This window comes from Hypomesus nipponensis, chromosome 15, assembly GCF_054491055.1.
Source record: "Hypomesus nipponensis isolate SF chromosome 15, ASM5449105v1, whole genome shotgun sequence".
NCBI classification, from domain to species: domain Eukaryota; kingdom Metazoa; phylum Chordata; class Actinopteri; order Osmeriformes; family Osmeridae; genus Hypomesus; species Hypomesus nipponensis.
The window spans coordinates 9,676,762-9,699,696 of NC_140375.1; the positions used below are offsets into that span (position 1 = coordinate 9,676,762).

General features: G+C 42.1%; 3 protein-coding genes across 5 annotated transcripts in view; all 3 read right to left on the minus strand.

Moving 5' to 3' along the window:
• ulk2 (unc-51 like autophagy activating kinase 2) overlaps positions 1 to 15,600 on the minus strand; it is a 32,447-nt gene extending 16,847 nt beyond the window's left edge. For 2 of the 3 annotated variants that reach the window (XM_084673512.1, XM_084673510.1), the window contains exons 1-5: positions 14,341 to 15,600; positions 11,592 to 11,684; positions 11,354 to 11,395; positions 2,693 to 2,725; positions 1,211 to 1,247 (exon numbers count right to left, since the gene is read on the minus strand). In XM_084673512.1, coding sequence (XP_084529638.1) covers positions 1,211 to 1,247; positions 2,693 to 2,725; positions 11,354 to 11,395; positions 11,592 to 11,684; positions 14,341 to 14,430 — 295 coding nt within the window. In that variant the 5' untranslated portion in view covers positions 14,431 to 15,600. The remainder of the gene's footprint in view (positions 1 to 1,210; positions 1,248 to 2,692; positions 2,726 to 11,353; positions 11,396 to 11,591; positions 11,685 to 14,340) is intronic. The other variant, XM_084673511.1, reaches the window with a different exon arrangement.
• A 1,006-nt stretch (positions 15,601 to 16,606) lies between these two features.
• Positions 16,607 to 18,106, minus strand: tmem97 (transmembrane protein 97). The gene is made up of 3 exons (XM_084674587.1): positions 17,947 to 18,106; positions 17,620 to 17,764; positions 16,607 to 17,117 (listed from the first exon to the last, which is right to left on the minus strand). The coding sequence occupies exons 1-3, from the start codon at positions 18,058 to 18,060 to the stop codon at positions 16,843 to 16,845; spliced, it is 534 nt and encodes a 177-aa protein (XP_084530713.1). The 5' UTR covers positions 18,061 to 18,106; the 3' UTR covers positions 16,607 to 16,842.
• Positions 18,107 to 18,190: 84 nt separating this feature from the next.
• On the minus strand, positions 18,191 to 22,233 carry LOC146257440 (fibroblast growth factor receptor homolog 1). Its single transcript, XM_084674849.1, has 11 exons — positions 22,197 to 22,233; positions 21,974 to 22,100; positions 21,511 to 21,721; positions 20,727 to 20,865; positions 20,434 to 20,532; positions 20,104 to 20,264; positions 19,816 to 19,953; positions 19,530 to 19,641; positions 19,328 to 19,427; positions 18,993 to 19,092; positions 18,191 to 18,841 (listed from the first exon to the last, which is right to left on the minus strand). Exons 1-11 carry the CDS (start codon positions 22,231 to 22,233, stop codon positions 18,746 to 18,748), a joined length of 1,320 nt encoding a protein of 439 aa, XP_084530975.1. The 3' UTR covers positions 18,191 to 18,745.
• Positions 22,234 to 22,935: the final 702 nt, after the last annotated feature.

The window sequence follows — 22,935 nt, forward strand, 5'->3', positions numbered from 1 at the left end:
CAAAATGCTGTGTTTGTGAAGAACTGAACCATGGGGAAAGGCGACTCAAAGAAAAGTCTGCAAAAGCCTTTTTCATGGGACCACAACTGATTAGAGGACAACTAATAGCATTCAAGTGTTTGCAACAGTGAGCTTGGCAGAAAAGTAGATGTGCTGGTGTCGTTCCTGGTCACCAATGGTAGTGAAACAAGCGGTAATCCATTAAGAGGATTGTCATTGAAGTAAAGAGTAGTGTAAACACATTGTGATTACAATCGATCTTGTTTGGATCCAACCAGGCTTATACACATTAATCTGGGATTTGGAGCAAACCATCTCTCTGCAACAATGGCAACTTCTAACACAGAAAAACTTTAACTAGAGGAATAATATTGTTGTGTGCCATCATTACATAATCAGCTTTGACTGGGAGCATCTGTGTGCGCGTTTTCAAATAGCTGTTCTGACATGTCGTGACATACCCCAAGGTAAAGGTATACCTGTTCTGTATCTTTTTTTTTTTTTAAGGTTTCTTTAACGACAACTCAATCAGAGCACACCATCAGTGCAAAGTCCACAGTGTTTCCCAGTACACCAGGAACACAACACCAGAAGCAATTGGACATTCAGTTCCTGGCTCAGACTGACCTTTGACCTTTTGCACGAGACCAGCTTATAGTACAGTACTACCATCCCCCAACCCACCTCCTCTGTCTTACATGAGTCATTTACAGTGACACACTTACATAAATGTGTGTGTAAGGGCAGACAACAAGCTGAATAGGTCTATGCCTTAGAGGAATCTTTGTTTGTCAAACCGAGATGCCATCCTAAAACCTCAATTTTCATGGATGAATTTTCACAAAGCAGGAAATGATACACTGTAAATGTGGACGCTTTGTGGAAATGGGAAGCTTCTTGGGAGAAGAATGACCTTTAGAACAGGAGGTCTGTCAAAATGGCATCAGTAGCACAGGGATGGTTACAGACATATCCATCTAGAGTTAGAGAGAAGGGGCTCATTGTGTGAGGCTACTACTCCTACACACAACATTCTCTTCCAGCATAAACGCACAACCACAAACACAGGCACACAAGGAAGCACACACACTCCTTCGCTCATTTTCTACTGCACTGGTTGTTTTGATGAATAATACTCTCTGTGAGTGGGTGAGGGAGTGTGTGGAGAAGGGGGGGGGGGTCGTGGCTGAGAGATTAGCTTGATGCTTACCTTGCAAATAGTCTGCCAGATCACCACCGTTGCAATACTGTGGGGAGAGAGGGGAAAAGACAAACATAATCACTTCATCAGGAGGTTTTAGATGAATGAGAGTAAATTCTGGATTAGCAACAACAAGCATTTATGTGAGAACAAAGGGCAAAAGAGCGAGAGACAGACATCTTTTATGAGATGATAATGATGGATCTCGCATCCACCTTCAATCCTTGTTGATTCCTTGTCATAGATATTGGTTAAAAATAGTGGGTTCAGTTTGACCTGAGAGGGGCTCTGCTACCAAAGTGACGGATCGCAGTGAGTGAGGGGTCTGAGAGGAGCTCATGCCATTTTCAGAGGAATCAATTAGCAATAGCATTAGCTTTGCCCTAAACATGACCTGGGTATAGGATGTGTGGTGACATTACAAAAAGAATGCTCTGTCTACAGTTGGAACCTAGATTTGCAGCACAGAGTCATATGAACAGAGGGATGGTAGGGCTTTTGGCTTTGGTCTATACAGTGTTAGTCTACTGAGGTTTAGTTAGGGTTTTCTGAGAAGCAAGCAAGTCTTCAGGTCATGTACTGGTAGCTCACCAAACCAAAAGCATCAACTTCCATAAAATACATTTTATCTTTACATTTTAAGAGGTTAACTGCATGTTTAAATACATAGTCTGTTTAATTTAAAATTAGACAAAAAAATCTTGCCACCAGGATCTGGGTCAGTGTGGCCTAAAAAAAGAATGCTGAATTTCAATGTGTTTTCTAGTATGGCAAAATGTGCTTGTCAACATCAGACAAGCCCTTATACAAAAGAGGCTCACTTTACACCACCTCTAACCTTCAGGTAAGACAAGCCTTTTCCTACTAAGCAAAACCTGAGGGGCCACCTTCAAGATTAGCATGCTAGCATTGATGCTATCAAAGCCCATGAGCATTGTAGGATTAAGATGGCTGGCAAGTTCAATGGTTGTAGAAGATTTCCAAAGGCGTACAAACCCCCTAACCACTAGCAAGATGAGAACCATCTGGCATTTTAGCATAACATCACATACTTGCACACACACATCTATCATCAGGATGCATTTGAGAAGAAGGATGTAAAATATTGCACTCTAAATATAGGAGAGGAAAACAAGGTTTTGTATTGCTTTTGGAGAACACAGTCTCTTGGAACAGAGTGTGTGTATTTTTAGTGGGCTACTTGAGGGCTTGTTTTTCTTCCTGTAGGCACGTTGTAGGGTTGAGCAACAGGAACAGTGTGAAGGAGAGAGAGAGAGAGAGAGAGAGAGAGGAAAGGAGAGCAACAGAGATAGGTGATAAAGATGCAATTCTCCACACCACTTATATCAACTGTGTTGGGACATTTAGGGCACAAAAACCTGACTTAAAAAGGCTGTGAGACACACTGAAAACACCACCACAGGAACAGAAGACAACAGAGAGGCAGGACAAAGAAACAAATGTCTGCTGACAAGATGACAGAGAACATACCTCCATGACCAAGAAGACAGAGTTGGGTGTTTCCTGAGAGAGAGGAAAGAAAAACAATACATAGGTTAAGGCCATCATTTCTCTTAACACTTTCTAAATTCCCCAAGGCTTCAAAATAAAGCTTTACCGTTCTAAACCCTGAAATAGAAAGAGCCTTTAAGTTAGATGGTTCAGCATTACAACATTCAAGAATAACACATGGGTATGGCTGACATTGTAGACTGATGCCTATGACATCACTGATTCAATAACTGGGCTATGATATTTGACAGGATAGAAATATTAGGATTGTTGAAATGTAAGCAAAGAGTACACATGAAGGCCCCCCTTCACCCGTGCATCACCACACACCTACTCACTGACATGGGGTTGACATTTTAGAAACACGTTACTCCCCACTACAAAACCATGGCACCCTTGCTGAACCCAAAACAGTTGTGTGGAGACATAGCCTGGAATCTGACAGCACTGGGAAGAGGCTAGGTGGATCCTCTTTCAGGGCCAAGCAGAGGTTGGGTGTTTGTGTGCGGACACATTTGGGGTAATGGGGTTCAAGAGGATCTGGGCAATGTGACAACAATAAGCGTCACCGTGTCAACGTAAGGGAGCTAAGACTCTGGACCTGGGCCAAGTAATACAAGCACTCCTCTGGGTTAAGCTCATGTTCTCCCTAGAAACAACAACATACACAACTAGCTCCTAGCCCCTCTTCGAGCATCATATAACCCTCCCCATTCTACAGACAGTTTCTAGTACTGCTTTTAGGGGTTAAGGAATATGAGGCTGACTTTAAACGATGAGCTAAATCTCAAGAGGTCAACTTCATGAGTGAACACACCCTGAAGCATTTCACCACAAAATGGGACTTTCTTTGAATGGTCATTTTAATCTTTATACTGAACAGTGAAATAGAACAACCACCAGAGACTAAAAAACATTTATTAACGCTAATTTATTTCCACCTCAGCTCCTTTCTGTTACATGACCAGTCATCCTTGTTTTGGGACTGTCTGATTAGTAGATAGGCTTAAGTAACCTTTTCCTCTCTGTCCAATCCAGCTGACTTGTAGCAGATTGCAGACTAATGGGATCTGGGATTGATGCTGCTGGGTGGTTTGACTGTAGAGTGTGGGGGGATGGGCAAGCTGGGAGAAGTTTTACCATGCCACAATCAGCTGTGTGTGTGTGCATGTGTGTGTGTGTGTGTATATACGTGTGTGTGTGTGTGTGTGTCAGCTGAGGGAATTACATAACAAGGTGGTTTTCAGCTCATGGGGGGACAGAGCACAGAAGGTGGAAGGCGGGAGCAGGCCTGGCTGGACCGCAGCCTGGCGAGGATGGGGGAGGGTGGAGGATACGTCAGTGGGTATCTGACACACCCCTCCCCTGACCCAGAGCAGAAGAACGTGATTGGTTTAACAAGTTGCGGTCACCGAGGGCTCACCAATGCAAACACGGAACAATCTTCATTAAAAGAATATGGGTTCTAGTGTTACCGGATACGTCACATTGCAGACTTTGTCCCAAGCTGCCATTTGAAAGTACCACTACTAGGAAAAGAGAGAATACCCAAATTGTTGCTGAGGAAATAGCTATAGTGTTACAAGATTCAAGTCTGGAGTTGGACGGATGTTGTTCCTGGCCATGCTCATCACTCTGGCTCTGGTTCTGGCTAACTGCTTGTGATTACAAGGAACCTCAGGAGGCTTCTGGTTGTTAAAGAGCACAAGAGACAGTTTGTTATGTTTATAGGCATAAAGTATAGGCTAGCTGTTGCTGCATGGATGCAGCAGAAAAGTAATAAACAGTGACTGGATTAGGAATTTACTGGTTTGCATTAAGGATTATGAGAGGGCTAGTAGTTTGCTAGTGGAGCTTGTTATGATCACAAGAATACATTGCACGGTTTATTTTTATCTTCAATAAAGTAAAAGGCTACTCCCATATAACATGTTGGAATGTACAGGGTATGACAATGTTATTCTCATAGCCTTTGGATGTGGGGACATTGAATCCTCTCTATTCCAAAACAACAAACATCATAAAACACTTCTGTTAACGTCATATACACTTCTAATGAATGCAGTCATGTTAAGAAATAACGCGTTGCACAATCGCAATCCACTTGCTGACCGGTCTACTGGTTAGTCACCCAGCTCTCTGAGCTGACGCCAAAGATGTGACAATAACAAAGTTTGATCAAGGGTGGAGACAAACGTACTGGAACACAGAAGATATAGAACAGAGAAATGCTGTTGTTGAAGAGAAAAGATAAAAAACATTACCACCCTAACACACACACACACACACTCTCCCAAAGAATGTTCAGAATGCCAAAGTTGTTCTCAGTAGTGTTGGGTGTCTTGTGTTGTTTGCATCATCTGTCCACACAGTGAGCAGAGTTACATAAAAACATTGGGAAGGGGGGGGGGGGGGGGGGGGTTAAGGGTGTTTAGTAAAGAAAATGGTGGAAGTCTTAGGAAAAGCCCTCTCTATTTGCAGGAAGCCAGCGGGCATCTGTCACGCAAGTTGAGTGTAATCCTGATAGTTCAGAGTGAGAAGCCATCTGAGGAACCACAGGTTCTGGATACACACGCAAAGATGGACGGAAGCTGCAGTGGTTTGTGTGACTCAGGATCTGAATGGTGATATGACATAATAGTGGTTAATGTGGGTTGATGAGCAAGCGGTGCTTTGTTAAGGTGTGTGCTCATTCAGAAGAATTATTGGGTGAATATATAAGTGGCAAAGCACTAGACACACACACACACACACTCTGGCTGTCACACACACACGCTCTGAGGTAATCCCCTCACAAAGACATGGGATGTCCCAACGGAGGAACTGTCTGTCCTGATGAGCTGCCCCTCAGGGTGAGGTCAAAGGGCACATGGCCAGAGTGCCGATTAGAAATTAGACCAACTAACGAGGAACACCTGGCCCCAGTCCCGACCCCAGCCTTAAGCCAATGACTACAAAGTGGAGGCATAATCTCCATGAAAAGCCAATGTTGTACAGTAAACAAAGACAGCCTACTTTTAGTTCCTTGGCTTTGGTTTCATACTAAAAAGCTACAATGAGACAATGTGTCTTCAGGGCTTGGATCTAAGAATACGCAGCGAAGGTCGAATAGTAAGCTGTGGGTTTTATGTTCACTCTTATTCAGTTGAGGCGTTAGTGCGTGTGTATACAAACATCAAAGGAAACAAGACATATCATTCCCATTTCCCCTCTTCAGGGATGAAATAGAACAAACATAAGTAGCACCTTTCTGCTACCTTGTTTGTATGTGTTTGTCTTCGTGTCTAGGAGTGTAACAGTTACATGCAGGGGGAATCCTCTGGATTTAATTGGGTGTGCCAGAACAAGTACTAAAACTGCAATATTTTTCTTCTTATCCCCACCCCTCTTTTCATGAGGTCAGTCAATCCTAACTGACTGACTGTATGTCTTATGCACACACGCACACTCACACACACACACACACACACACACACACGAGAGGCCCCTCTCTGGATTAGGACATAGTGTTCCACTACAGGAAGTTCAGGTTTTGTTTTGGACGCTTTTGCTGCGTAACAGCCTCCTGACCATGTGACTTTCTAACTTCATAAACAAACCCACCTCCAAGCTCCCTCCCTCCTGCTGTTTCCTTCTGGCTCATATCGGTCAAATTTTTCCCTCTCCTGCTTTTTGTATATTGAATCTGAGTGCCTGTGGGTGTGTGTTTGTGTGTCTTAAGTCCTTCATATATGCATTAAAAACTCTTCTTCACAATTCCCAGCCTTTCCCCTTCTCTGCTACACAACTAAAACAGGGAGAGAGCCGCTGAGCTGGGCTCTGCTGTACGGCCTAGACAGAGACTTTCCAAACCCTGTTATTAGAACTCTGTCTCACACAGCTGCTTTCTTCTAAACCATAAAGACAGATCAGGTCCATGAAGAAAGATCAGGTCCATGAAGAACTGCAGGGCGTTACATAGCCTAGCTCAGCGTTTAGCGCAGGCCTGTTATTAAAGAAGACAAGAGCAGAGCACCGTAGGCTCTATAGAAGCCCTCTCATCCTTGCATTGCTGCCAATGCTCCCGTACTCAGACTTAACAATGCTTCTACACCGCAGCCCCCCAACAACTATACAATGACATGTGAGGGCCCAGTGAAACAAAAGATAAGCCAACCCACAGTAACTTGGAATAGGTCGGCTGAATTACATTTACATTTAGTTATTTAGCAGGCGCTCTTATCCAGAGCGACTTACAGTAAGGACAGGAACATTCACTAATGTGAATAAGTAGGGTATAATGCCCCGTGAAAAACAGAGAGTTGTTGATATCACAAGAGAGAAGACTGATTTTGAACTGTCAAAAATTATGGTTATTCAAGTAGTCAGGTCTATGTATCCAAAGCACAGGATTGAGGTGGGCAGCGACATGTTGAAAGTAGGCTTACACCTCCATGGCAAAGCTCCATTCAAAACCATTGAGCTTGTCTTGGTCCATTCTTGTTTGTCAAGAGGGAGTTTGTTAGGGATACTACATTATGCATAGATGTGATAACTGCTCTCTCACCTCTTTTGTGAGCCTAAATCACCCAGACAAAAGACCATGAGTCAAACCACTCAGTGCCTGCACAGTGACTTTAATCACACCAATGTGTTACTGTGAGCAGCCATGCTGTGGCTTTGACAGCCACTGTACAGTGGTATTAGCTCACAGTAGTGTGAGGCAAAAGCCCAAGCCCAAAAATAGCAATAGTGTGGGTTGTGATTCTGTGTGTGTCAGACGTGAATCATGGGTAAAAAAAATTGCTTACCTCCATATCTCATGTATCTGTGCATGTTAAAACACATTGTGAGCGATTTAAGAGTGAGCTAGATATAGATTCTGACCATGTGATATTTGTGTGTGTGTGTGTGTGTGTGTGTGCGGGTGCTAGTTGTGAATGATTGATCACATATGGTGTTTAATGAGTGTGGGCACCCCTACCTGCGAGTTTACCCCATATGGAGATCTGAGTGTTCTCTCTCGCCCTCTATTGGAAAGGGCAATCCGGTCCGTGCTAAAGAGGGCCCTCACACTCTGACAAAGGCCACTCTTTCACCAATCACTAATGGCCATTGAGTATATGTGACATAGCCTTAATGGGCCTCTGATGATGTTGGCATCAATAACTGCCACTTCAATTGCACGACAACGAGATAATTGTCAGTGGTTAGTATAGGCAGGTAAAAACGCTTTCAATAGAAAAGTCCACCACAGATACTGTGGTTTTCCATCATATAAAATGAAATAGTTCTAGTTATACACTTTGCCAATGGAAGTTTGAGATTAGTATGATGGTAGGTAAATAATGATTCCATAACAAAAAGGCATCTGAGATTTCCAATGACAAAGTGTGCATAAGGGATAAACAGGAGCTTTCTTATCCTAGACACATCCTGGGGAGGAGTGCTAGCGGTGAGAAGTGGGGCAAGGTGGTAAAGGTCAAAGGTCAAATTTCAGCAGTTGAGCTGACAAAACCAACAAGGGTCTGGAACCTAACTTAGACCCAATAAACCTGCACAGGATGGAGGACAAAGGTCTCTGTCCGCCAGCTGTCCTCCTCCTGGCACAGATGCGTGCCATGGCAGGGACAGCAGCCACTGGGTTAGTCGTAGAAACCTATGCTTATGCTTAGTTCTTTCAATTTATTAATCTAACACAGATTGCTGGGTCTTTGGCTTAATGCAATCAGCAAAGAAATCAGAGGTACAGTGCTCAATACTTGGAACAGACACCTAGGGACATCGGGTGGAAAGGGCAGACAGCAGCAGACAGTATACTTTGAGGCTATTGCAAAAGTGAGTTCAATGGTGGCGAGACACAGGAGGCAGAGACCAAAGTCTTTCCCAAACTTGTCTGGGTCACTGTGAATTTATCGATTTTCCCAACAGCAACCTTGTAATGTAGCTTTCAATACAGCCAATGTTTGTCCGTCCTTCCCTAAGGAGAAGAGTGCAGAGCGTCTGTTAAACACTGCCAGGACACTTCTGGAACCCTCAGCCTTGCGGATTACACAAGGACGGTTGTGTTTATGGGCGCTCTGGGCAACCTGTGAACCAAGTGAAACTAGCCAGAACAGCTGATGGGACAGGGCAGACACCTAAGAAAAATTATTAAAAAGGGAGACCGAGAGGGGGGGGGGAAGTAGGGGGAAAATAAGTAATTACAGCATGGGACATAGATACAGAGAAAGGAGGAGAGACAGAGAGAGGCAGGATTCCAACAGCCGCCCACTCTTTTCCATTAACCAACAGATCACAACACACCACGCACTGTCACTGAGAGGGGACTGAAAAACACAACCAAGTTTGTTTGAACAGAGAAGAAAGGAAGGAGGAGGGAGAGGATGGAAGGACAGAGTGGGGGAACGTACAGCGAGAAAGAAGACTGCCCATCAAAAAAGGGCAAGTCAGCATTTAACTGACAAAGAATTGGCTCAAAGAGGAGAGGAACAGACTGAATGAAACCCTTGAAAAATAGAGGAAGAGTGAGAGCTCTGAAGAGACTTACTGCCATCATTTATATTTACATTTAGTCATTTAGCAGACAATCTTATCCAGAGCGACTTACAGTAAGTACAGGGACATTCCCCCCGAGGCTGAAGTGCCTTGCCCAAGGACACAACGTCATTTTTTTGGCCCGGCGGGGAATCAATCCGGCAACCTTCTGATTACTAGCCCGACTCCCTCACCACTCAGCCATCTGACTCCCACTCACACCATCATGTGAAATACACACTGCAACACTAGGTCTCAGCCAGAGTCCCCCTCCACGTTGTGTCCTTTTGGAGAGTCCCTAAGCCTCTGACTACCTCGATGCCAAGCGCGACAGCTGCAACGAGGCGAGATGGCCCAGAACAAAGAGGCCCAGGGGGAGCACACTGCTCTGGGAAGAGTGAGAGGCAGCCTCGCAGACTAGCAAAAAAACATACAAAGATCACATGTCTTCTTCAGCTGGTGCAGCACAAAAAAAAAAAAACTGTACTAGGAATTCTGTCCGATTTCCGTCAGGATATGCAAAAAGGATTTGCCACAGGTCAATTCATTATTTCAGCAAGGCTATGGTTGGTGATATTTTTTTAAATGAGGCGCCAAAGAAAAACAGCACAGTAGAGCAAAGTCGGATTTGACTGGTTCCAGCGCAAATGAATGAACTAGTGTTATGTGAGGATGTTATGTTACGACAAATACTGCGGTAGGGAACATTTAGGAGGTATATTATTAATTCAGCACTACATCTTCACGACTCAAGGACACTGTCTGCCCTAAAAATTGTGATTACATCAGTTGAGTAAATGGAGGGATGAGTAGAAGGATGGATGAAGGGCTGGACGGACAAAGAGAGGGTGGAGGGCGGGATGGACCAAGCAGCAGTGTTGCGATGGAACGTTTACGTAAATACAGGAAGTCCACTGTGTAGGTGGTGCTTGATCATCAGTTCAAGGGCTCTCTTCCTCTCCCTCTCCTCTCTCCACCTCGCTTATCTTTTCCTGTAGGGTGGGAACCCTAGTGTGTGGCTTTTAATAGGCAGGGAGCCGCCCATGGTGCTACCAAAGGAGGAAGCACAGCCCCTCACACACAGTGGACAGAGAGGGGGCCCTGCCTGAGGTCAGCTATTCACAGGCTGGTTGCTTCCTGGACCCCAATGAGTGGAGATGACATAATAGTTGGGTGTTTGTGAGGGAGTGACACATTGATGTTTACTTAGAGCCGCTGACCCCAGGCGAGAACAGCCTGCAATGTCCTTTCATTTCACAAGACACAAGCCAATGACGCCACAAAAGGATATTAAGATGCACTCTCAAAATAGCTGAGTGGTGACCTTTTTGTTCATCCACCTTGAAGCACTGGACAGATCGTGGACTGAACCATGCAGGTTGGTTGGTGTCAGTCACTGGCCATTTATGTCTTATGTAATGTACTGGGAAGTCCACAAGCTCCAACAGGGCTTTGAGTTAATGGTTTACACAGTGTCCACAGCTCACACACGTGTGGAGCTCGCTATGGGTATATGAGAGGGATTTCTTCCACAAACAAGTACTTATGAGGTTCTTGCAAAGAGCTATGGTGGGTCTGGCAAACACATCCACGTTAAGCAGTCAGGTTACACTCTGTATGTAGCAATGTCTGGTCTACAGCACTATATGCTAGGCGGTCCTACCAACTGATTAGCGTACAAGCAGACTAACACAGATATTGAGACTGTGAATACTGATTTTCATACCATATCATTCATAAAGGGCTTCATTCACAAAGGCCAAAACACATTTGCTAGATGTGCTGATCCACATCCTGTCAGTGTACTAAGGACTCAAAGTAGGTGGAATTTCACATAATGTAGATTTTGTGTGTGGTGTTAAGCTTGGAAGGCATAACACAGGCAATGATCATTTTGACCTGCTTTAAGTATTTATGGATTCAGTTTCCAGTTACCAGGTTTTCCTTACTGGAGAAGCTCCATATATTCCAGTTCAAGTCCAAAACAAAGCTGTAACCCTCCTGCATGTCTGGCACTAAGCTAAGGACATATTGTCAAAGAACAGATTGTTGTGGAAACAGTCAAGTTAACCTGTCAACACACTTAATCTACCTTGTTACAATGGAAAGCAGATAAGAACTCACCTGGACATCATAAAGCGCCACAATATTTTCATGTTGAAGTTCCTGAGGAAAATAGGAAGGAAAACAAAAGTCTTAGTGATGCCATTAACAACATTGACATGATGACTTTTATCGACTTTAGTCAAGGACCTTGACGTCAATCACGTTGATGAATGCAAGGTCGATGTCAAATCAGTCTTTAACTACGTTTCCTAGATAAGTATAAAGCAATTAGGCCTAAGCAATGTGGAGAACTCACCTTCAAGATTTTTATTTCCTTGCCAAGCAGGATTTGGGACTTGGAGAGGTTCTTCTTATTAATGCTCTTGATGGCAACCTCCCAATCAGTCTTCTGTATAGGAGTGAGTGGGGAGGGAGACAAAAATATTTACAATTTGTTAAACAAGCCCTGTGTGTGTGTGTGTGTGTGTGTGTGTGTGTGTGTGTGTGTGTGTGTGTGTGTGTGCGCGCGTTACCATCAAGCTCAGACAATAATAAAAAAATATCAATAACAACATTGTCTGGATCACTAAGAACTGGATCAGGGGGTAAAGAGGAAATCTTAAGACGATGAACAATTGAACAATGTACACCCAAGCTATGACATGACCCTGAATGACAAAACACTCAAATGACATCTAGAATTCTACTTGTCACGAGTTCTGCCCTAATGAAGAGATGGAATTTCCTAGGGAGGGTGGGGTGGGGTGGGGGGGTGGGGTGGGAGGGTGGGGTGGGGTGGGGGGGTGCATGAAATACATCAGTCATGCAGCTCCAGCTAGGGCTATACGCCTACACATATCAGTACTAAATTAATCCTTTGCCATTGAGCCAAACACCTCCTTGTGTAGTGTAACGACAACTGAAAGAGTCAGTTGTTGAGAATCAGCATAAAGATACTGTGTGTATGCCCCCCACTCCTCCATAGAGCATGCAGGAAAGTGGCAGAGTGATATTCTATGTCTACAAAAAAATTGAGGCTTTTCAAATGAATCTAGGTTAATAGGAGATGTTCTGTGGATGCACTCCAAATTCACAGCGCCGCTGGCCTCGCTGACCTAGCACAGAAGGCTGCACGCGAGCTGTAGGGGAGTGAGTGTGTGTGTGGGTCCATCAGTATCCATCCCCAATCCAGTGACAGCATGCTCACCCAAGCATGGACAGAGGCAGTGCAGCAAACGAAATGCCTCATACAAAAGAACAACTGGCCTATCATGTGATTGCGATGAGCAGATAAGGGGCGGGGTATTGATTGCAACCAACCAAATCAAGCTAATGACCAGGTGGCATGCCACTGACACATAATGACACAGAGAATGCAGAGTAAGCACTTTTACCAGACAATCTAATGATGATTCATGGATCACTTGATGATATGATTATGGAATAGCGTCACCAATTTTAGCATGAAGATACTAACAGAAGTGCTTGTCAAAAATACAGATTAGTATAGTATTGCTTTTTTACTATAGTAAAACCAAAGATAGGTTGTTTTCTTGTTGTATTCTTCAACAGTAATTTCAATTCAACAAGTCTAGACTGTTCTATTAGTAGCACACATCGTATTGTTATCTTATGTGGGAGCTGCACATAGTAGTCAATGAAGTTCACTAACCATACCCACGAACAGAGCATAAAGAGTCTGCACAAAACACAATATTGGGCAAACTCCACTGTTCTTTTGTTGTGCCCTTCAAAGTTGGGCCTAGCATGTTCAACGGGCCTATAATAAGCTGAGGATGTATGTGACCATTTTAATGAGCTCAGAGGTAGTCTCTGACACAGCAGGCCTAAGACAGTCACCTGCTTAAAGGATGAGGCCATCCATCACTTCCATTGCTGTCGTCTTTGCATCTTAGGTGGAAAGACTCCTATAAATAAGTGGCATGCAGATGCAGGGACATATGCTAAATACAGACGTCACATGCCAAGTCCTTCTAAACAAACTTGTGCACCTCCCTACCGGTGGATGGACACACCTCACCAACGTACTGCACAGTTAGAAAAGGTACAGGTACCTTACATATTTTCTCTGTATAACTGTAGTAATTTCAAAAGACTATACAGAAACAAAATTGAAAGACTACATAGATATAAAACAAAATAAGCATGTAGGTCAGTATAGTTTAAAATAAATCTCTACAAACAGACAATAATGAGATGCATAATTCGAATTCATATCTAACATGGTGTAGCCTATTTGTCAATATGTAGAGATGCATTTTGTCACCATGTGACAATAACCTATCATAAAATCCCTCAAAAGGACCACACCTCCACTCTTGCTGCTCTTAAATGATGGATTTCATTGATGGATTCAGTGTGCTACACTTATTGTGGCTATAGGGAGCAATGATGACCTCATCTCCTGCATCATATTGAATGTGGAGCAGTCTCATATGTAACACTCTCCCCCACTGTGTCCTTTAGCTGAGCTTTTAGAGAACGCCCCACTTCTCGTTCATGTTAATTTCCCTGTGCATGAATTAACATATTAAGACATCAGTCATGCCAGTCGATATGGTTATTTATCTCTCTAGGGAGGTGCAAACATAATGTAAGATTACCCTATAGATAGCCCCACGAATGTCAATTACATCGATTATAAGGGGTGAATATTTTATCAAGTCTAAAATGGGCATATGACGGCTGTCCTTCCTTAAAAGGTTGAGGGAAAAAACATGCAGACTTGATCCTCTCCACCATCGTCAGCGAGTTATTTACTGCCGATTGAGTCATCGGTTTCATGAATGGATGGCTCGCGTTTCTGTGCGCCCATTGCACGCCTCATCATTGGAGGCTAACGGAACAAAACAGCATGCATTGAAATGCAATCTCTTAGATATCAAGGTAGCATAAAGGTTGGCATTTTTGGTGAACTGATGATGATGACACATTGTTGAATTCAAGTTGACAAACATTGTTGTTGTTTTTTCCTTTTCCTATGCTTGTAGGGTAAGGGAAGGGGCGACATTCGCAAGATACCTTTAAATAGAACTGCTATTTACCTTTCTGTGCCTTCCTTTGAAAACCACAGCAAATGCTCCATGTCCCACCAGGTCCTTCCTGCTGTACTCGAAGTCCCCCACAGACTCCATTGTCAAAGGAGGTACACTTTTCCTTCAAGGATCCTTTTTAGCGATGCGCGTAGGTAAATGATGCTCTTACGAATCCTGGTGCAAGCATCCACCTCTAAACGTTGCTTGTTTTGCTGTCAAACAGCAATACCAGTTATTGTGATGTTCACACAAGACAGGTCAGTTCCATAGTGACTGGCAGTCATCCTTGCATTCCATTTCACCTGCTCTGATATGACTTACTGATTGAGTAATAAATACAAGCCAGGATATGATGCAACTGATCACGTTCAAGGAGGCAGGAAGCCTCAAATTATTCGGTGGGTTACCAACGCTTTTGGTGCCAGGTGCTTCACGCTGTAGCATTCAAAATCCGAAATAGCAGTCTTAAAAGAAAGTCACAATCCGAAGATACACAATGACAGTTCACCGTTGTCAGCTGTCAGTGTCATTGTAACTCTGTTACCTAGTTTACTTGCACCGCAAAGATAGAAACCTTCAACTTAGTAGCCATCAATGGTTCAGCTCAAAGCGTTTTTGATTGACAGTCTACATGATGCCAATAATTTTGATAATTAGCTTGCAACCGACAGACATACAGACACCTAGCTATCTAGTCCGAGAGTGACATGCTGCATCTTTGACAGGCGTCATATTGTCCTTTGTTGCTTGCAAACATGCTAGCGAGCTAGCTATCACTACTGTATGCAGACAGACTGCTAGCTGGGTAGAAAGAAAGCACTATATTAAATATCTTGAAGTAATTATCAACCAACGCGTCAGTTTCGAAGAGCATAATAATGTACAAACAATTATTTTCTATATACGCAAGATCTTCCGATGTGAATAGAATTCTAAGTCACAATAACAATTACTTCACGTCCGCCGTGTCAAGCAAGAGGTTCTTTCTGATACAGTATCGTTCTCCTCTTCGAAAACAATGACGTTTGAACAAAAATCAACTATTTAATCCGTAAGACATCTTTAAAAAGTCGCCTTGCATCTCCATCCTCGTTAGATAGACAATTAGAGAGAATTGTCTGTAGAAGTGTCTCCAATTCACATTCGGACGTTTCTCGCTTTACTTATTAAATTGTCTATTTACTATCTAGCTAACTATATTGTCCAGTTCGCTCTTAATTACATGATAGCTAACTCGGATTAAAGTGATAGCATTCTCGTCACAATCTGTGTAGCTATCTTGAATGTCCTATGTAGTGCCGTGCTGAGAATTTATATGAAATCCATCCGCGTAGTCTTGATTACCTTCCGCCAGTAAGGTTAGGTCCTTGGTTATTCGGCTCTCGTTCTCAACACAGCCATTTCAAAGTGTATAACCCCCTTTAAACTGCAATTTTATGTGATATATTTATAACCAAATTGTGTAGGCCTACTCTGAATAAAATTAATAAAATATAGCCTATGTTATTGACATAATAAGACATAACACATTTATTTCATGCTAATCCTATGATAAGTTGATTGAACTGCCATACATTGCAATGTAAGAATTGTTTTACGTGTTAAAGTTTAAATTATTGGCAGGCACTTTGTCTTGGGACACCTGCATGCAAAGTGGTGGCTTGTTTTACGGGCTGTTTGAGGACTTTGGTTCGTTCTGATTTAGCCCCATCTAGCGTCTGTCCAACCGTCACCTTGTTCTACTGTAGCCTACTCCTGATATTAGTAAGTTTTATAAATCCATCATTCTAATATGGGACACTTGAGTTAAACATATATTTGAGAATCAATTTTCCACATGACAATGACCAACGGATGTATTTCGATGTTGTCGTTTTCCGTGCATATATCGATCTACTCCCATGCCCACAAATCAACACAGTCCAAAACCTGACTAAAGCCTCAAAGACAAGGACAACTCCCCCAAAATCAGACAGAAAAATTGAAGAATGGACCAATTCAGTGAAGATTTTCTCTTACACAGTTGCTGATCTAGAGATGTGCAGAGTGACCATAGGCAGGAGACAATTATGCCATACATAGGCTGTAGCCTACCTGTACATAGCAACAGACAAAAACGATAATAACCTACGTTAACTATTTAGTATTTATGACTGTACTTTCATTCTGAAAATACATTAGTTTCAGTTTATTTTAGGCAAAGGTTGTACAAAATCAGCCAGATAACATACAAATTGTAAATGAGAAAGGGCATTTGAAAACATCAGTGAGTGGGTTGATTCAATAGAAATATTTTTATTTATACATCCCTGGGTTTTAGTTAGGCTATATGTCATAATTATAGAGAACAAATAGTGTAGTAAACAGTAAGTTCAATATTATATCGAATTATCAGTGCTTCAGTAAAATCACTTTTTATACTTTAACCATTTATAGCCATCCTTTGAGGTAAGATTGACTGGTCTGATACTGCTAAGGTCCACACTGAGAGGACAGTCCTTTCAGAATGTCTCATTTGATCTTCTTGGTTTTAGGGGTGCTCTTTCCTTTCTGTCCATTTGAATTGTAGGTGGAACTGAAGAGCATTGTCAACAGTATCATTAGAGGAACCAGGAGGTAAGGGGCATAGATAGACACGAGGGTAAAGCGTTCCTGCATGGTCTGTGGTCCAGGGTGAGGTTTGGTGGGGAAAGGAAAGAAAAGAATGTGTGCTAGGATGGGGACCAGCGTGGTAGCCACATGAGTGGAGTATACAATGGCTGGTGTCCTGATCCACGTGCAGCCCCCTGGAAAAATATCGATGTGTTAACATCTATGCTATTGATCAACAGAAATAAAAATAGCAATCGTCTTTACCTTTGCAACTACACAAAAAATGCAAATGACCACAACCCTAACTGAACCGATGTTTTGTGATTATGTGGTATGAAAAACAGTCGACCAACAATCTAGGTGTAATAGCTGTATACTGGAATAACCCTTGTTTTTGCATTTGTACCACCATGTTATGTAATTGGAAGAAAAAACTAATATAGGCCTAATGAAACTGGTCATTCTCAAATAAAATTGTATTTGTACCTATAAAACACATGTTATTTAATGGGTAAATAGTGTACACATAATGCACCTGAGACTAACATCCACTAGAGGGAAGAGTAAGGCTTTCCTACAAAACATGTTCAAAAGTAAAGATCTAGTTACAACACAATTTCCTTCTATGTTTCAGGATTTCTTTCTTCTTTCTCTATATGATAAACACTGGGTATTGTATTGAAGTCATGAACCGACCTTTCCAGAAAGCATAGGCAGCAACGGGAAAGAAGGGTGTTTGCACCAACGCCTCGCAGAAGATGAAAGATTTAAACCAGACTGGGGGATCCAACATCATGGGGTCTTTAAAATCATTTGCATACCATGTCAGCAGATCTTTCAACTGTAAAAGAAAAATATATAATAATACATTCTAAACTTTAAACAATATGACCCCAGTGAGATAACTGTTGTGTTTTCTTTCTTTATATATATATATATATATATTTGAGGCCAGCTGTAGACCCACGTTGCACTACAACTAGCCTAATCACATCGCGATTACAAGAGACGTCAAACACCTACCGCTTGAGGATACACATGGGTCGGCAGCAATGCTTGGAAATCTATGAAGATTGTGATAGGAATGTGAGAAGCGAAATAAAAGAAATATATCATCTCTAATATGCGAATACCCATATTGTCTTTCGTGATTTACAAACTTGTATTTAGAATGGAAAATGGAAATCTGACAGGAATGAAATACGAAGCAACGCTATTGGCTGTGTCGTTGTACCACATGTCATATGGTGTGATTGTATTGGTCCTATTCTCGGTTGATCCAGGAAAAGGGCGGTAGGCCATGTACGCAGAAGGCTTTCCGTCTTGGCAAATAAACTTGGAATTTGAACTTGACAGATCTGCAGATACAATTACTAAAGTAGACTCATTTTAATATTTTATTTTACGACCTAAATACTACCTGCTACACAAAACTATTGATAAGATCGTGAACAATACATTTAAATATATTGATGATTGATAAATGAATTAATTAAGTACATTTATTTAATTAAATAAACTAGCCAACCTTTTTGTACACTTTATATATAAGCTTTCCGTCTTGAAATATTTCCTGGATTTATTTTCAGATAGGATGTTTCTCAATAATAATGTTATTATTACTTTACACTGCTGTTATTGTCATTTCGATTTTCTTCCTATTAGACCAACCGTAATTCCTCAAATATAAGAGACAATGGCACCATTTCTAGTTGGAGGCAATCAGCATTTACATCCAAATAGCATTTTCTCTAACAGCCTTTGACAGACATATAAATGATCATTTAGCCTACTGAATGCTCTCTGAAAAGGTTTCCATCAGTTAAACAATTGCTTCATTCAATTCCAGCAACACACATCGGTGGTTGTCAGTCTCTGTCGTCGACGAAAGTGTTGGGTTTTCTACATCCACGTAATCCTGCAATGAAGAGGGACATTTAAACGGTGCCTACACCAGGGTGGGACAGGGTGTCATAAAACAGAGATTATTCCTCGTCAATATTTTGTTATTTGCCTATAGTATACCAGTATGTAATTTGTGCAGTACAGAGAGATGGATGGACACTTACTGAATCATTGTCCATAATGTCCTCCAAGATTCTAACAATGTCTGTGAAGGATGGTCTGGATGTGTAGGGTTCCAACCAACAGTCATGCATTATCTGGAGCCTGGAGTATTTCCAGGGTTACAATACCAGGATAACCATGTGGGAGAAATCAGCCTAGACATCCCCTTATTAACAAATGTATATACTAGGAAATAAACTGTATGAAGTATATCACCTGATAATTAGCTGTGTGTCTACTTTATAGCACATTTTATTACTGAACAGAAAACCAACCTTAGCATGGTTTACTGTTTGTTTAGTGGTTGCTGCTTCTCCAGCTTGTTCATGGCACTCACATTTCTGGCCTACAGCCATCAGGCTGTGTGTTCTTGTGTCCTGCACATATGTAATACACCACCGACTCTGAAGTCTCCAGATTTGGGTAGGGCAAGGTGCCTAAAGATCATAGGACATGAGGAAAATATAATTACTTCATCTTAGTTTGTCATTTGTTCAAAAATGGGGGTGGCCATTTTGCAGCCAATGTTATAAACTCACCAAATGTCTGCATCTCCCACATCACGATGCCAAATGCCCACACGTCTCCCTTGAAGCTATAGTAGTGGTTTCGAAAGTACTCAGGGGGGTACCAGCGCAAGGGTACACGCTCCTACACAGATATGGTAAATCAGTCAGCACAATAGATATCCTATGGAAACAGTTCTGGAGTCAGAACCATAAATATAGAACAATTGTTAAACTGGATGAAATGTTAACAGATTGAATAAACAGAGATCGTCATACAGCATAGAGTACTATCTGGATATGTGACACATTCTCTGACCCGTGACATTTTCCCGTGGCTGCTATGTCGGCTCCTCATACGGGTCAGGTCTCTGGCCAGGCCGAACTCAGCCACCTTCACCTCCCAGGGGAACTTGCCCACCATGATGTTTCTCAGGGCCAGGTCGCAGTGCACCACCTGGAACACATACTTAATCTGTCTTTCCTTATATCTGTGGAACTGTATGACTGCATGGGCCTCCCTTTGTGAGTGCTTGTCCTAGATGGCAGATAGGTATTATGAGAAATAAGTGTGTGCGTGTGAGTGTGGAGGGTATAACTGGGGCACCATTTTGGAGCGTAGGTGCTCCATGGCTAACGCAATGTGATAGGAGGTGATGGTGAGTAGGCTCTGCAGCTCGGGGTCAGAGTTCAGTCTCTCTTTGTGGGTCTGCAAGAAGCTACGCAGGGTCCCATAGCTCACGTACTCCATGATCAACACATAGGGCTCTGGAATAACATGACAAAACCATGACACACACACATTCTGAGTACATAAACAATCAAGATTGAGATGGTTTTATAGAATAGAAGACATTCTTTGATGTAGTGTCAGACATCTTCATGAATGCAGATTGAACTCTGACATGCAAAGTAAAAGATTTCCCTTCTTTCTCACCCTCGGTAGAGTTCCAGTCCAGCAGTTGGAGGACATTCTTGTGGTGCACCAGTTTCCTCATGATCGTCACTTCCATTTCCACACGCTTAGGGGTTACACCTTGTGAGCACAATGGGTACTATGTGTCAAACCAGACCAACCAACGTTAGCCCTAAACCAGACTTGAGGCTTTGACATCAGAATGAGCAATTCAAGTTATTTTTAAGCTGTTTCAGTAATCTACAGTTGTACATATTATTATCATTATTATCATGTATTATTGTTTGTGTGTAAGTTCTAAATTGGTCATATACCCTCTTTGGCGATCTTGCAGGTAAACATGGCGTGCCCTTTGCAGGTTCCACGGTTCATCTTGGCCTTGTAGAAAACGCCCTCCTTGCCTGCCTTTATAAGCTGCAGCAAGCTCAAGTCTGACTTGATAAACCTCGGACTCTGGAATAGTTAGAACCAGATCTGGGTCAAAGCAGATACTTAAGGTGTGTCGAACATAATACTGTAAATACATTTATTTATATTGCACAATTGAACAGAATCACTAAAGTGCTTTGCATTAACTGAAAATCCATCACAAATCCACACCTACCACAGGTAGGTCATTTCAGAATTTAGACCTAATCTCTCTCTGTTCTCATTCCAGACACAAAATGGCTTCCGACCAAGATCTTAGGCTGCTTTCTGACCCATAAAGAGTTAAACGTTTTTGATATACTTCACTGTAATATACTACTTTATTTCCCCTTTAAAAGAATGAGCAAAATCCTAAAGTCCTAATTACAATAATTATTCTTTGTTCTGTTAACACACAAGCTCTAACATATATTTTGATATTATCTTCACTCTTATTCTGAGATTCTCTCTGCTTTCTCTTTGTTGATATGATTTGTAACAGTACAGTGGACTGGAAATACAAATATTTCAGTGTATCCAGGTGAACACTGAATAAACGGTCCCAATAAAGTATTCCTACATTTTCAACCACAGAAAGGATTTCCCAGTCCCGACAAGAATAAAGGTGAGGTAAAACCACACATTTTGTTGTCCAGTGGCATGTTCAAATGTTTAGTGTTGCAGCCATACCTGTTGCACTTGCCTCCATGGCAGTCTTGAGACAGACCTATTCTTGTTTCTCTGCAGTGGTGTCTGCTCTGGGTTTCCTTTTCCCTGGCTCTCCTCAAAGGACGTGGGCGACAGAGTGCTGGGTGAGAGGACAGGAGAGTCGTGGTGGGGGATGTTTACCACTGACTTGGCACCCCGTAAGTCCCGAATGATCTGAACCAAGGAGCGATACCTGACAATGGAGATATGGACCAAGTAATTTGGCTACTATGTACAGTAGGTCTTTAGTGTATCAAGAAAAAAGGCCTTTAAAATAAGTTTGAATAGGAAATTTCCAAAAAGACTGTACCATCTCCAACTTAAATACTTGAATCTATGAAAATATTAACCATAAATGACCACACACAATAAACACCTTCAGAGTTGTATTAATCTTTTACAATTTCCCCTTAGGAATCGAAAGTTCTATCTATGTCTATCTTACTTTCTAAACCACAGAATCCCCAGTACTATGAGAGCAAGGATGGTAATGGTGGAGACACCGATGAGGATGTAGTGTGTGATGCCCAAGGTCTCCATATCTGAAGGAACGGACACAGCTGTCAGTGTTCATATGAAATTAGCAAAAAAACATTATAACGGTCTTAATAAAGTCAAACTATATCAAGGGTAGAGTAATGGTCACTGACTCAGTGAAAGTAACTCACTTGAAGTCGGGCTCGTGCAGTTGTTAGAATGGGTCATTCAGGCATTGTCCTGACTCATCCAGGTGTGTTAATCATGTGTGATCTGCACTGCAACAAAGTTAAGGGTCTGTGGACAAAGTTTAGGGTCTGTGAACTCTTGTCTGTCTGTGAAACAAAACAAACAAAAAATAATATAAACAAAATGTATGGTCATCAGTACACATCACAATCAAAATCCATCAAAAACCTTTAACATCAGTTAATATTTCTGTTCAATTCCTCTATTTGTCTAACGACAAATTGACAACCGCCTGGAAAACGGTTTACGTGAAAGTAAGTCTCACATCATGTAACAATCTCAAGGGAGTCTAAGACAAGAAAAAACAACATTTAGACAAAACGCCTTACTTTTGTAGGGCCACCACCTGTCCTCATGCATAGAACAGCAACAATTCAAAAGAGTAATCTACAATCCACGATAGTCACAGCCTTTAAACCTAAATATAATGAACCAGTTTGTACTATTGAATATAGGCTCCTGCACTCGAACCCTGCGGTAGCATAAGAAAATAGAACTTATTTATGAGAAAGCAATTGTGAGAGGAAGAAGAAAAAAGAAAGATGAACAGTCCTATTGTTGTCGTAGGAGGCGCTTTCAACCACACGGAGTGGGGGAAATGAACAGTAGCGTCTAGTGGTTCTCACTGACAGAACTGCTCAAGTTGGCAAATAGACACTACCGGAGTGCTGTGTTGTCTTC

Excerpts from the sequence above, each read along its gene's own strand:
- tmem97 (XM_084674587.1), bottom strand. The coding sequence starts at position 18,060 with ATGGGTATTCGCATATTAGAGATGATATATTTCTTTTATTTCGCTTCT. Across the intron at positions 17,765-17,946 it reads CCCATGTGTATCCTCAAGCG|TTGAAAGATCTGCTGACATG; the intron begins GTAGGTGTTTGA and ends TTTCTTTTACAG. Across the intron at positions 17,118-17,619 it reads TGCCTATGCTTTCTGGAAAG|GGGGCTGCACGTGGATCAGG; the intron begins GTCGGTTCATGA and ends ATATTTTTCCAG.
- LOC146257440 (XM_084674849.1), bottom strand. The coding sequence starts at position 22,233 with ATGACCCATTCTAACAACTGCACGAGCCCGACTTCAA. Across the intron at positions 20,866-21,510 it reads CATGGAGGCAAGTGCAACAG|AGTCCGAGGTTTATCAAGTC; the intron begins GTATGGCTGCAA and ends TAACTATTCCAG. Across the intron at positions 19,954-20,103 it reads AGCACCTACGCTCCAAAATG|GTGGTGCACTGCGACCTGGC; the intron begins GTGCCCCAGTTA and ends TATGTGTTCCAG.